The 13,696-nt window shown below is 56.3% G+C and overlaps 1 protein-coding gene across 1 annotated transcript in view; it reads left to right on the top strand.

Moving 5' to 3' along the window:
• MYH9 (myosin heavy chain 9) overlaps nt 1-13,696 on the top strand; it is a 93,138-nt gene that overhangs the window by 39,755 nt on the left and 39,687 nt on the right. Inside the window, exons 4-5 of the mRNA XM_082636140.1 lie at nt 11,036-11,063; nt 11,837-11,930. Coding sequence (XP_082492266.1) covers nt 11,036-11,063; nt 11,837-11,930 — 122 coding nt within the window. The remainder of the gene's footprint in view (nt 1-11,035; nt 11,064-11,836; nt 11,931-13,696) is intronic.

The raw sequence follows: 13,696 nt of genomic DNA, 5'->3' as shown, positions 1-13,696 counted from the left end.
GCCCATTTCTGCTTCATGTTGGACTCGGTGCAGCTCTTCAGCCCCCATGTTGACCGAGGACGTTTCCAAGTTCCCTCTTGTTGCACACAGTTGACCTGCAAAGCAGTCAGCAACAGAGTTCTTGTTCTTGGGACAGGGAGGAAGTTAATTAACAGAAGTTACCCCTGTTAGGACAAGATGGTTCACCAGTAAAGGAAGTTCTCGAGCGGAGCCTTTGGTGCCTGCCCTGAGCCAGGTATGGACAGTGGAGCCTTGGGGTCTGCAGGCTGTTAGAATCAGTGCCTCTCTTTTGGAGAACGTGTCTTACTTATTAGCACATGCTGCCCCTCTGGCTTTGGGGAACACAGGTCTGTTCTCTGACACTTACATCCTAAAAGCCACAGCCAGACAGTTCCTTTTCTGCTTTTTCTTTAAACAAGAACTAGAAAAAGATTTCCTCCCTGAGCTGGCTGTGGCTTATGACATACTAGCGTTTATTCTGCCAAATAGGGGAGTTGGTGGCTTTGTCTGGAGACTTTTATGAGATGATCTCTTTGACTTCTCCTAGGGACCTCCTTCGTCTTTCATCTCTTAAATGCTCTGGTTTGCCTGTAAGTCCTGATTTATGCCTGCCGTCTTGCAGTTAGTATTAACACTGCCCTCTCTCACTTTCAGAAGCACTCCAGTTTGGATGATGAATTATATGGTTACTTTACCTATTTGTCGGATGAAGCCAGGGTTTCTCAAACTTGGCACCATTGACGGTTTGGGGCTGTATATCCATTCACTGTTTTTTTTTTTGAGCGGGGTGGGGGGGGGGAATTTGTCCCGAACATTATGGGATGCTTCACAGCATCCGGGCCTCTACGCACTCGATGCCAGCAGCACCCTCCCTCTGCAGTTGTGACAACCAAAAAGGCCCCTAGACACTGCTACCAAATGTTCCCTAGGGGACAAAATTGTCCCCACTGCAGAAAACCACTGGACTAAGCATTGCAGATTGGTTTTATTCTAAGTGTCAGCTCCCATCAATAGTGCCTTGCCTAACCCTGTGTTGACAAAGGATCTGAGACTCAGTGCCAAGGAATGCTGGGATAGATGAGTGCTGTCTGCCGTGGGCACAGGTTGGGGCATGGCAGCATATGGTAGCCTGGATTAGGCCATGGAGGTAGGAGGTTGGAAAGTGCCGGAATACTAAGAGGTTGAATACATTACTCTGGCACTGGAGGCGATGGCAATCCAGGTGGAGAGACGGACATGTTTGTACACAGGGATCTGTGGCCAAAGCTGTATAACAGGACAAGCTGCCACCCACACCTGGTGCCAGCGTGACTGCGGCAGGTGTCGGCTGTCTTGGGAATTCAGAGGAAGATGTGGCCGCCGAGGCCTAGGGTGGTCGGAATGGCACCGTGGAGGTCGGCTCCTGTGGAAGGGCTGGCAGGTATATGTCAATAAATGATTGCAGCACAGCCCAGACGTGCCCGGCCCAGTCTTGTTTGTTTTAATCCTCAGCCTTGGGTTTAATGAAAGTTGCAGTGACCTGGTAGGTTCACCCTCCCAACCCTGGCTTTCCCGTTTGGTTAATTTGTTGTCCTGGGCATTACTGGGTCTTCCTACCTTGTGGTTGAACCGTTCCTCAGGATTCTGTAAAGCGCAGAAGGCCAGGAAAATGAGAGCGAGCAGAAGGCAGACGTCTGCCCTGCGGGGACAGGGTACCTAGGGCTGCCCGGGGAATTCAGGAGAAGCAGCACGTGGTCTGTCAGACGCACGGCTGGGTGGGGAAAGGGCACTTCTGGCTTCCACCCTCAGTGGGAAAGAGTGTGTGTGTTCTCATAGGAGAACTGGCCAGGTGAAGAATTTGAGCTCAGTTATCTCCCCAGGAATAGAAGAAAAAGACCCTCTTCTTTGTTAATTAGTTAGAATGCCAGGTTTGGTTCACTTTCGGTGACTTTATGGTATTTTAATGAGCTCCCAGCATTTCTGGGGGAGTGGCAGCAAGGTTTGCTCTCAGTCCAGACCTAAACTCATCCAAGAACTATTTAACCCTTCGCTCTGCACTAATCCCACCTCTGCTTCTCAGCGGAAGCTGCCCCAGGAGTGGTTGGTCGCCAAGGGCCCGATGAGTGTCCACAGGCCTCTTGGTGCTTGACTAACCTTTTCGGGTAAACGAGGAAGGGCAGAATTTGAGCGTTCTCTTCACATCTGAGGACGATCCTCCTGCATCACAGGTAAAGGGACAGGCCCAGAAACATTAACTAACTTTGCCCAAAGGCCCCCCGGAGAGCCAGCCCCAGAAACCCGGTCTCCCGACTCCCGCCCTGGTGCCCATCCTCCAGGGCACCGTTGGTCCTCCTTCGCCCTGGCTGGTGTTTACAGGGATGCTCCCGTCCGGCTGGCTGGTTAGGGCCGGAGGGGCCCTCCTGCCCCTCTCTTGGCCTTCTCCCGGCCCTGCCGCCTGTTGTCCCCGTGAAGCTGTCTGCCCTCCAAGGTCTTTCTGAGGAAAAGCTCCGTGTTAGGGAGGTGCTAGGAAGTGCTTCGAGGGTCCAGTAAACCATGCCTTGAGCAGACTCACCGGGACAGGCCGCCGAGGAAGCCGCGATGTGATGATTCCACTTAAGCAGGAATGTGCTGGCCAGGAGGCTCAGGCCCTGCCAGGGAGCCCTGCCAGCCGGTGGCACACAAAGGCCCCGCTGGCGCTGTCTGAGGGAGGCCTGGAGGCAGCAGCTCACCCCGAGGGCTGCGCTCTGTCACCCCTGCCACACGGTTAGCCCTGCCGGCCGGCCATGCTGGACGCAGCCCTGCTGGGGCCTGCTGGGGGCGGGGGCGGCCTGGGAGGCAGGCAGGTGCACTGCAGCAGGAGAGTGAGGGTCCAGCACCTGGGGGCCCACTTATCTCGGGGGCCGCCTTGACAAATGACACAGCGCTTCTGGAGTAGGTCACCAGAAGGAGTCTGCTGGGTCTCTCTGGGCCTTAGCTTAAGGGAGAAGCTTGCCTTGTGACCAAGAAGTGTGCAGAAAAGAGAGCGCGGGGTCCAGACTAGTTGGCGTCTGGCTCTGTCACGTCCCGACCGACTGGGGTCCACTTTGGGCCTTCATTTTCTCATCTGCCTCTCGGCCGGATGAACGTACTTGGCAGGGTTACTGTCAGGATCAAACAAGGGGCCGTGCGTACGGTTCCTGGCCTGTGACAGATGCCCATTAGAAGGTAGCAGTGGGACCTGGAGACGCAGTGTCTTGACTGAACAGTCCCTGCCTTCCGCAAGACCTGCACATGGCGTATCCCGTCCATCCACACTCCCATTTGCGTGATGAAGGTGACGACCAAATGCTTCCTCAGGTGGCTTCTTAATCTCCTCGGTGAGCATCCTCCCAGAGGCCAGGCTCTGGGTACCAGCACGTACAGGAAGTGGCTGGTTGTAGCTGATTCCCTGCAGTGACCGTGTGATAACACAGGTGTGCAGTGGCAGACGCAGCCTCTAGCTTGTCTGATGTGGTCCATGGGCCTCAGCTGGCAGCACGAGGCCTTGGGGTTGACTGGCCTCGGGGGTCTTCAGGAGAAGGCTGTGCACGCGAGAGACGGTTCCTCCGTGGCGCTGGAGTCGTCCTCTGTCGATGTGCTGGTGGACCACCAGAGGGGCGTCATGCCAGGCAGCCCTTGGCCCCCTGCCCCAACACTGAAGCCCGGACAAGGAGGCTGCTTGGTCAGGCCCCCCCAGAAGGAAAGTCGGCCCACGGAATGAGGCTACTTCATTGTGGTCACGCCTGTCAGTCTCATTTCTATATAACGGTCTTTCTAGAAGAGGAATCTGTGGTTAATGGGTCCTTTTCAAGGATTCAGCTTTCGGCTTGCTTTTTTTGGTTTGTTTTTAATCCAACCCAACGGGGCGGCTCTGCTTTGCTCTGGGCTGGCTGAAGTGGGAGAGGAGAAAGAAGTGACCTCTTGGAACCTGAAACTTTGGCGGTGGTCGAGAACTTGGGCCCATGTCTCTGTTACTGTAACCCCCCTCCCCCCAACAAACAAACAAACAACAAAAACTCACCTGCGGGCTTCCCTGGTGGCGCAGTGGTTGAGAGTCCACCTGCCGATGCAGGGGACACGGGTTCGTGCCCCGGTCCGGGAAGATCCCACATGCCATGGAGCGGCTGGGCCCGTGAGCCATGGCCACTGAGCCTGCGCGTCCGGAGCCTGTGCTCCGCAACGGGAGAGGCCACAACAGTGAGAGGCCTGTGTACCGAAAAAACAAAACAAAAAAAAACAACTCACCTGCATAGTCTCTAATGGCTGAGCTGCTTTTTGCTTTTAACTTCCCTGGCCTAGTTCCTCTCTCACTACCTGCTGAACGCTGCCTAGCAGCTCGTTTTTCCTGTTTTCTCAAGTTCTGGCCCTGAGACCCCAGGAGAGCATGTCCTGGTATGTCAGGGCTGAACATTGGTGCATTTGGAGAAAAGGGTTGCTTTCTTCCCCTGCCTGACTTCTGGAATTAAGCTATCAGAGGAGAACAAAGTAAATTCCCTAAAACTAAAGAGATAAGAGAGCTGAGAGTCTGCAGGCCTAAAAGTCAGGCTAACGTAAGTGGCTTCTGTAAAATCCCTTTAGTCTTGACCAAGGCTAATGGCCCAGTGTCGACCTTTGTAATAAATTCTGTTCTTCTGGCAAACAGTGCTGACTGGGGCTCGGGGTGCCATTCCAGCTGGGCTTCCTGACTCTTGTCGAAGAGCTGGTCTCTACAACACGAGCTGGACCGCAAACGCAATAGGGCAGAGCTCTAAGCTGAAAGCCAAGAACAGAAGCCCTGTTCCAGGAGCAAAACCTGGCCCAACAGTTACCAGCCCATCTTTTATTTCATTTGAGTGCCCTTCTCAAGGCGACCGGAGCCACTGGCTTCTGCAGGGAGCATCTTCAAGTGCCACTGTGGTTCGTCTCCTAGCATTTGTGTTCCTGGTTCTCCAGGTTTGACCGAACCTGGGAATGGGACATTCGCAAAGCCTGCTGTCCTCCTTGGAGGGCTGTTTGTGGTCCGACTTGGAACCAAGTTTGTCCTGAGCCTTGCCTGGCGGTGTCCATCTCATTTCCTGCTTGTGTCCCTTTGTTCTTCCTTCCTGTCCTCCCCCGAGAGCCCAGCCCTCTGCAGAGCTGTGACCTGTGGCTTAGTGCTCTCTGTACCGGACTCAGCCAGGGCCTCCTCCTGCCTGTCTTTTCTTTTCCCCGAGGGATTGTTTCAGAGCAGGGCAGAACTGGCCTCGGGGGTTGTCAGGTCCCCCCGGTGTCCTCGTGGCCTTTGTAGTGGGCCGTCTACACTCACCTGTGGCTTTTGAATCTCCCTCCATCCTGGAAGGCTCATCCTCGGCAGCAACCCCACGTGAAGTTTTCGCTTCCGGCCCTGCCCGCAGGAAGGTGGATAAACAACGAGTAGTGGTTTGGGCAGGTTTGCCTGTGCGCTGGGAGCCCACCTGTGTGAGCCGCTGGGTGCATTTTGGCCAAGAGAGGGCTTGTCGGGGGGCCTCGCTTGCCCCCGAACAGAATGAAAGAGCAGTCCCTCAGGCTTCTTCCTAATTGTCAGGGGTGCTGGTGGGGGAGGGCTGCCCGATCTCTGTCTCCTGTACCTGGGGTTCAAACCCCGACCCTACCCGGGGGAGCACGTGGGTGGAGGCAGTGGTTGGGGCCAGCTGGCTTCTGGCCTGGAAGCTGCTGATCGAGCGTCTGCTTGGTCCGGGCCCACCCTTGTACCTGGCGAGAACGTTGCTGGTGACCACGCCGTGTGCTTGGGAGCCACTGGCAGGCTTTCCTCCTTGCTGGCTGACTGCGGTGCAGGCAGGCAGACAGGCTGCCAGGGCTCCGCGACAAGAGGCCGCCGAGGCGTGGCACCAACCCGCAGCCTCTGCTAGAGGGAAGCATTATTTTGCACCTGCTTTTCGTCACCTCTCTGTTTGCTTCCCAGGCGCTTGTAACCCAAGCTCGTGAGTTGGGCTGGCTTTGGAGAAAGTGGCAGATAGCTTGCGAGGCCGGTGTGACACCTCGTGAGTGGGGATGGCCCGTTCCGCGCAGCACTGAGGCGGGGCTGCCGGTGGCACAGAGGGCCCTGCCCTGTGGGAGCAAAGTGGGGAACTAGGCAGGCATCTGGAGGCCTAGGTTCTTGGCCCAGCTTACATGACTTTGACCAAGTCATTGGGTTTCTCGGGACTTGGTGTCCTGACCTCTAGATGCAGGTGACTGGACTGCGTGCTCTCTAGAGCCTTCCCAGCCTCCAGGGTCTGAACTCAAACCCACAGGTCTCTCCACGTTTTACACCTGGCAAAGTGCTTTGCATTTTGGCCCATTGGGACCAAAATGCTGCCCCGGAGTTTGCCCCAGCAGCCCGGGGCTCCCATCCCAGGTGACACGGAGCCGGGGTCCCACAGGGGTCTGCTGTGCAGTTTTCGCAAGACAACCCCCTTGGTGGTGGACAGTCTGAGGCCCGCTGGCCACGGGTCGCGCCGTCTCTCACTCCACGCAGGCGTGTTGTCCAACCTGTAGCTGCCCTTGCATTCGTTTTTGCTTGGCCCGTATGCACGGCTGTCAGTTCTCGAGAAACCCGGCTGACCTGGAGACAGGTCCCGCGGGCAGGACCCTCTTCCAGGTGCCCCCAGAGAGCAGCCCCGCGGCAGCTCGGCAGGCGTTATCTTAGCGAGCGCTCTAGTGAGTCAGCCCTGGGCAGCCGCTGTTGGTGAACCGGGCCCGTTCCCTTCCTCCTGTACTTCCTGTCGGGGCTGATGTCACATCGCGGCTGAGCAAGCCTCGTGGCCTTTTATGGACAAGAATCGGCAGCTCCTCTCACAGAGGAAGTGAGCCAGAAGGCCCCTCGCATAAGCCCGTACCTGGGCTGAAATACCTGCGGACAGGGCTCCCCTCCGCCCACCTGCGCCGGGGCCTTCCGAGCTGGCTGGAAACACCTGTCTGTTTGGACATCGGAATCGGCTCCAAAGGCCCTCAGGGCTTTTGGGGTTTAAAATAAAATCAGGGGAGGGAATGGCCTCATCACCGAATATGTAACTTAAAACCTTTCTCGCTGTCGTCGTTCAGGGGAGGCTGTGCAGTGGGGAGAGCTGGGAGGTACAAAGGGCTGGGGTCATTAAGGACAGTTTCCAAGCGCCTGCACTGTGCCTCGTGCTTCAGGCACCCGCATCATTCGGTCCTTGGAGCGGCCCTGCCCTCTGATTCCCCAGAGGCCAAGGGGCCAGGCATCCCGAGGGGCCGTGCAGAGCGAGGATCGTGCCCCGGGCTCTGGGGCGCGCAGCCACTGGCTTTCTTCTCTCCGCCGCTGCTCCAGACACATGGACCGGTGGTTGTAAAGTGTGCTCGCAGGAACCCCATCTCCACTGCCTAAGCAACTCTGATTTTTATCTCCTGCTCTTCACATTAGGGACTCAGGAAGATTTTTTCCTGAGGAAAGGCTGCTGCTGCTTTTTAAAGAGTTGAAAAGCCCTGAAGAGATTCGTATTCTGATTCTACTTCATCCCTGTCAAGTCAGGACCAGGGCAGGAGGGGTTCAGGGGCCTAAGTCAGGCTAATGTCTTCATTCTGTGGGGAGCCTGTTTCCCAGAACAGGGCTGTCTTTGGTGGGCCCACTCCCCTGGTTCTGGACTGTTGGGTTCCTGTCTGTCTGTCTGTCTCCTCTGTTGTGGAGGAAGGAAGGGTGTTTTCAAATAAGCCTTCGGTCCACGTGGACCCAAATAAGGACTTGAGCGAACAATGGAGTGGTCTGGACCCTCGAGGGCCCGTGTCCTGAGAGCTGACCATGTGGTGAGTAAGTATTAAGGAGGGTCCCGGCCGGAATGCACCGGGGCTCTGGCAGAGTAAACTGAGCCAGGCAGAGTAAACTGAGCCAGGCGGAGAGCTGGCTGGCTGCTGAGGATTCCCTCCACCCCCTACCCAGAAGAGATGCTTCTGAGCTCAGCAACCGAGCAGAAGTGTGGTGAGACAGGCTTGGGCAGACCAGCGACAGCGCCTGCCTCACCTACCTCCTAAGAGAGTACAGACCCAAACCCACTGTAAAAACTGCGAAGACTGACGCTGGGGGCCACAGTGTCATTCATGGTGGGCAGGTGGATTTGGGGGCACCCGCTGGTGGGGGCAGAGTTGAGGAAATCAGAAAGGCCTCCCATCACTTTTCCTCTGTGAAAGCATTTGCCCAAATGAATGTTCTGGCAAAGCAAATTAAGGTTTCTTTAAAGTGTAAAATGCAAGGATTGGAGGGTTTCCTTTTGCGCTGTGTTGACAGTGGTCACTTGGCTTCAGGAATTGGAGGTGGAAGGTCAGAGGGGAGGGAGAGCTGGAGATGGTGGGGTGGATGGAGGTTACATGAGGAGTTTGGGTCTGAAATTGGGATTTGAAGTGTGTGCAGGCCTGTGTGTATGTGCATGTTTGTGTGTGTGCATCTCTGTATGCCGTGCACCTGTATGTGCACCCACAGGCGTGTGTGTCTGTGTGTACATGTGCCTGTGTGCATATACACGTGTCTGTACACACACCTAAGCACACCTGTGTCCATGTACATGCACTGTGTGCACACGTGTCCACGTCCCTGCGTGTGCGCGTGGGTCTGTGTGCACACGTGTGCCTGTGTGTGTGTGCCCACACGTGTGTGTTTGGGGCTCTGCTTCCTGTTGTTCAGCAGTTCAGCATCGACTCCTCACACAATCAGAGGAATTCCAGCCATCCCAGGGACCAGGCCTAGGCAGCCCTGGGAAAGCAGTTCTTTCTGGGAGGGATGGGAACGTTTCCTTTTATGGTAGTGGCAGCCGCCCGCCCGTACAGGTACATTCTTGCCACTCTCCCAGCGGGGACAGAACACGCCCGCCGCTGGGCCTCTGCCGAGATGCAGTGGGGGAGGTGCAGCCCCGTCGTAGCTGTGTTGGTTCCAGACTCATCAAGGTTGGGTGGGTGCTGGAAGCTGCCACGGCTTCCCCAGCCTTTAGCACCGCTCCCGCTGTGCCTCCCCTCGCCCCGCCCCGCCCCCTGCCTTCCCTGCTGCCTTATTGAGACCCAGCCGGTCTATGAGACTCGGCCAGGTCTATCTCATCCCCTGCTGTGCAGCCTCGCAGGGCCTGGTCCTGTGGGAAAGTTGAGAGGGGGCAGCAAGGTCACCCTCTGGGTCTGCTCTGAGCCCTTGCCCAGTGCGGGGCAGGGTGTGGGCTGTGTCTGTGTGAGTGGCCGGGGTTCCCTCCGCACCCGCCCCCTCCCACGCTGTTGATATTTCTAGGGGCTGGAGGGAGGGCAGGGGCAGCTGCAGCTTGTGTTGGATGCGTGGTTTCTTTTTACTTCTCCCTGGCCGGACTCCCTCTCTCCCTCCCGAGACAGGAGAAGAGGTGGTAGTAAATGCCCACCCGTGCAGGCTGCTGGGATCAGCGCGCTGGAGGCTCCCCTCATGGGGAGGCAGGTGGCCTCGCTGCACGGTGTCTCTGCTGGTGCTGAACAGCTAACTCCGTCTCCCGAGGCCACACACACAGGCAGCCCTGAGTCACCCTCCCGATGCCCTGCAGGTTCCTGGCTGGGCAGTTGAGCCAGTGTGGGTGTCCTTGCAGATCACCGACACCGGTGTCTATCCAGCGCTGACACCACTGACAGCTCCCAGAACCCTTGTTAGTTGTCAACTAGTTCTCCCGCTGCCCTGACCCAGCCGTCGCCACCCATCACAGCGACTTCATGCTGGGGAAGTGGGCAGACAGCAGCCACCTGTGGAGTTCATTCTGTTTACAGGGTTCCGGGCTGGGTCCTTTTCATGTTCTTTCTGTTTTTCAAACTGATCCTGCCAGGGAGTTGGTAGCATGTTGACTTTATGGGTAAGGAAATCGAGACTCGGGAATTACAGACCTCGCTGCAGCCCAGGGTTGGTCAGTAGCCTGGTCCTGGATTCAGGCTGATTTGACCTCCAGGAGGTGGGGGTCTCCCAGGCGATGGGATAAAACGAGTTTATATCTTCAGCTGTTGCTTAAAATTGCACACTTGGTCCTGAGCCAGGTCAGCCCTAATATCTTAAAGCGTTTCTGCGAAACTTCGCTTTCAAAGCCTGGCATTGCTGTTCCTCCTGCCTTCCAGGGGAGTGCATTGTTTATATCCATACTTGCTGACCGGTTCACAGAGCTGGGAGAGTTGCTGAAAGTTCCTGACCCCCAGGCCTGGAGACCACAGGGCTCACGGAAACTGGTCAGAAGCTGATTCTGATGAGCTCCTGTTCTTTCCGAGCTGCCTCCAAACTCCCATTACTGAGAGTTTTCCCCGTGCCAGACCCCACACTGGTGCTTTCATGTGTGTGACTTCCACGTATACCATCATCCCCCGGGGCTCCAGGAAGGCCGTGCTGAGACAGCATCTTAGCCTAGGGCTGTCCCACGGCAAAGCCAGCCTTGACCTCACCGCTCACCCTACGTCTTACCTGTGCCTCTTACCCGGATGGGGACAGTGTTTAAAACACCTGCCGCAGGCCTTGTTTCTAACAGCCTCAACCTCCAGTTAGAAACACGTGGGGTAGGAAAGTAGACTTCCGGGGAGCTTTCCAGAGGTTGGCTTTCTCAGAGGGGGAGCAACAGAACTCTTTTTTTTTTTTTTTTTTTTTTTTTTTTTTTTTTTTGCGGTACGCCGGCTTCTCATTGTTGTGGCCTCTCTGGTTGTGGAGCACAGGCTCCAGACGCACAGGCTCAGCGGCCATGGCTCACGGGCCCAGCCGCTCCGCGGCATGTGGGATCCTCCTGGACCAGGGCACGAACCCGTGTCCCCTGCATCAGCAGGCGGACTCTCAACCACTGCGCCACCAGGGAAGCCCGCAACAGAACTCTTTCAGTGTCATGGGGCCAGGTGGGCGGCCAGGGCGGGCAGTTTGAGCTCCCGGAGGAGGGAGCAGCTGTCCCATGTCGCTGCCACCCAGGAATGTCCCTCCTCCCTGTGACGGTGGCATGGAGGGCCAGCGTTCCAGGCTTCACGCTCCTGGGAAGTGGGCAGGGCGATGGGCGGCTCTTCAGAAGCCAGAGCGGGAGGCTTTTCATGTCTGCTGGAGGTTAACCTGATGTCTCTTTTGTTTCAGACCGAGAGGACCAGTCCATTTTGTGCACGTAAGTGTTTCTGTCCGGGTGGCAGGTCCTGTGTCACCCTGTTCTGTTCTCACTCTTGAAGACCCCTACCAAAACCTAGGTCGCTGAGATCCATTCCCAATTCAAGCCCCTGCCGCTTCCCCAAGGGACAGGCTTCATGCTTGCTCCTCAGTAGTCCTGCAGCATGGATGAGCTTGATTTCATGGCCAGAGATTTAATCTCCTTCCTCAAAGGAGGCGGTGGGGATGAGGGTGGCAGTGCAGAGAGGAAAAGCAAGCGTCTTCTCAACAAGGCAGGGTTGGGAGCTGCTCGGGCCCCCATGACACGTTCACTCTGGTGCTGAACCATGGCTTTCTTTATCTGGGCTTCTCACCTCTGTCCTCTGGACCTAACGAGGAGCTGATAAATTAACCCGTAGCCAAGGAAGTTAATGGTATGAAACATTCCTTCGAGTGAAGTTTCGAGGGAACATGTATAAATGCTTTTGACCCCTGAGTCAACAGCTGCCTAAAACTGACTCCTGAGGCATTTGGAAGCAAAGGCTGCCAAGTGACCAGGGCAGGCAGTGGACAGAAGTTTACTCTGGTCAGGCCTGCGGAGGGCCATGGGAAATGGCCCGAGTGAGTATTTTAGAGCTTAGCATTTGTTTGCCTGTCCCCTTTCCTGCTACTGGGTGTTGGGTCCCTCACTGGCACCCCACAGAATGGGAGACAGTAGAGTTTGTAGTGGGAAAGGGGCAGACGCCGAGGATTTGGCCACCTCTCCCCTGAGAACTTCCTTGGCTCTCCCGGCAGGGGCGAGTCTGGAGCTGGCAAGACGGAGAACACCAAGAAAGTCATTCAGTACCTGGCTCACGTGGCATCCTCACACAAGAGCAAGAAGGACCAGGTGAGTGCAGGCCTTCCTCCCTGAGGAAGAGAACTTAATGATTCGTGGTTTGGCTCAAAATGAGAGTGTTTGGGGGACTGAAGCAGAGGCCAGGCCTGCTTTCACTGAGGCTGGGAGTGGGTCTGGTGGTAGCCCGCCCGTTTCTCCCTTGACCTGCTAACTTTGAGTCGCTATGGAAACCGGAGACCGCCCAAGGTTCGCAGCTAATGCTGCGTGGCCCCCGCCTCTGAGGTCGGAAGAGAGATTCCAAAACTTGGCTCTCAAGTTGATGGAGACGTGAAGGACCTCGGGCAGGCCTGCACTGGAACCCCTGCTTCTGTCCCCTGCTGTTGAAGTACCTCTGGGTGGACAGTCCCCAGCGAAGAGAGAACGGGCAGCTGGAAAGACATCTCACTTCCCTTTTTTTCCCCCTCTCCCTCTTGGTGGATTGTGGTCGAACCCAGCAGTGTCCTCGCTAGGTGAGCTGCACGTTTACTGCACGTTCTACACCAGGAATGCGTGTTCTATCCATCGTGTGCCCTTGAATTACGATTTTTTTTTCTAAGCAGCTTTTCACCCTACACCATTGTCACTCTCTGCGTCTAGACCTCTTCTCGTAGGCTCGGCTCACTGACTGTCTTGGGAGGAGGGGCTGGGTTGTGACACACGGTGACCTCGCGTGCACTCTGAAATGACAGCTCCTGCAGAAGGGGTACAGGCCTCACCACCTAGCTGTTCTCAGACGCTCCGGTCAGGCCCCGAGTTCCCACGGGCACACGGCACGGAAGGCCCCCGTGCAGAACCCTGACCGAGGCACAGCGGAGTGGTCATCTGCCCTCCTGGACCCTCACACGCTCAGTGTTCTGGACCAGATGGAGATGGGTGGCTCCTGCCTGCCACCACAGTGCCAGCCCGAAGCAGTGCCGGGAAGGCCGCGCACAAGGCTTCCCCAGAGTGAGGTGTGATCAGTCTGAAGCATGCCCGTGTGGTGCTCGCTCTCTTTCTCTCAAGCACACACTCTTAAACTTCCCCGTGAAATCTAAGTGCCAATGGGAACTGTGCCATCTGGGCGCCCCCCCCCCTTCCCAGGGCGCCGTGTGCAGCTTGTATAAGTAAGTAGTGGTGTATGTCTCTTTGCATGTGGATCTGGGGTGTGTCCTGCAGAATGTCCTAGAGCACAGTCTTCTGGAATCGAACCAAAAGTAACTTTTCATGTGTCCAACTTCGCAAGGCATTCTGAATCTTTCTCCAAGAGTTATATTTAGAAACGAATGAAGTTTTCTTTTGCTCCCTCTCTCTACCCACCTCCCTCCCCCATTTTCCATTCTTTTTAGGGGACCTATTTTTAAAACAGGGCTGTGAGGTTAGGAGTTCTCTAGCTGTGGTTTTCCATCTCTGGATTTGCAGTAAAATCCATTTCCCAACTATTCATTGAATGCCGAGTATGTGCCTGGATCTCTGGAGGGTGGCCTTGGAGTCCCTGCCCTGCGGGCTGGAAGGCGGTACCACAGTTAGAGAGCAGGAACGGGGACCCACTCGCCTTCCGTCTGGGGCTGCTCCAGCTGCAGGGGGCAAGGCAGGCCCCCAGCACTCAGGACGGCAGGTGAGGGCTGTGACATGAAGAGGCACGCTTGTCACGTCCCCTTTCTCAGGTCGCTTTGTGTGGTGGGCACCCTGTCCCCGGCTCCAAGTTCAACTCAAGTGATCGAATAGGCTGCCCCTGGCTTCCCATGACCGCTCAGGCCCTCAGTTGTAAAGGCCATTGACCAGTTTGGTTGATTTCCTTG

The sequence above is a fragment of the Mesoplodon mirus genome (genome assembly GCF_964341445.2).
Source record: "Mesoplodon mirus genome assembly, chromosome: 11".
Lineage (NCBI taxonomy): Eukaryota > Metazoa > Chordata > Mammalia > Artiodactyla > Ziphiidae > Mesoplodon > Mesoplodon mirus.
Note: the sequence above shows the minus strand (reverse complement) of the source record. Positions and strands in the feature narration are given on the sequence as shown.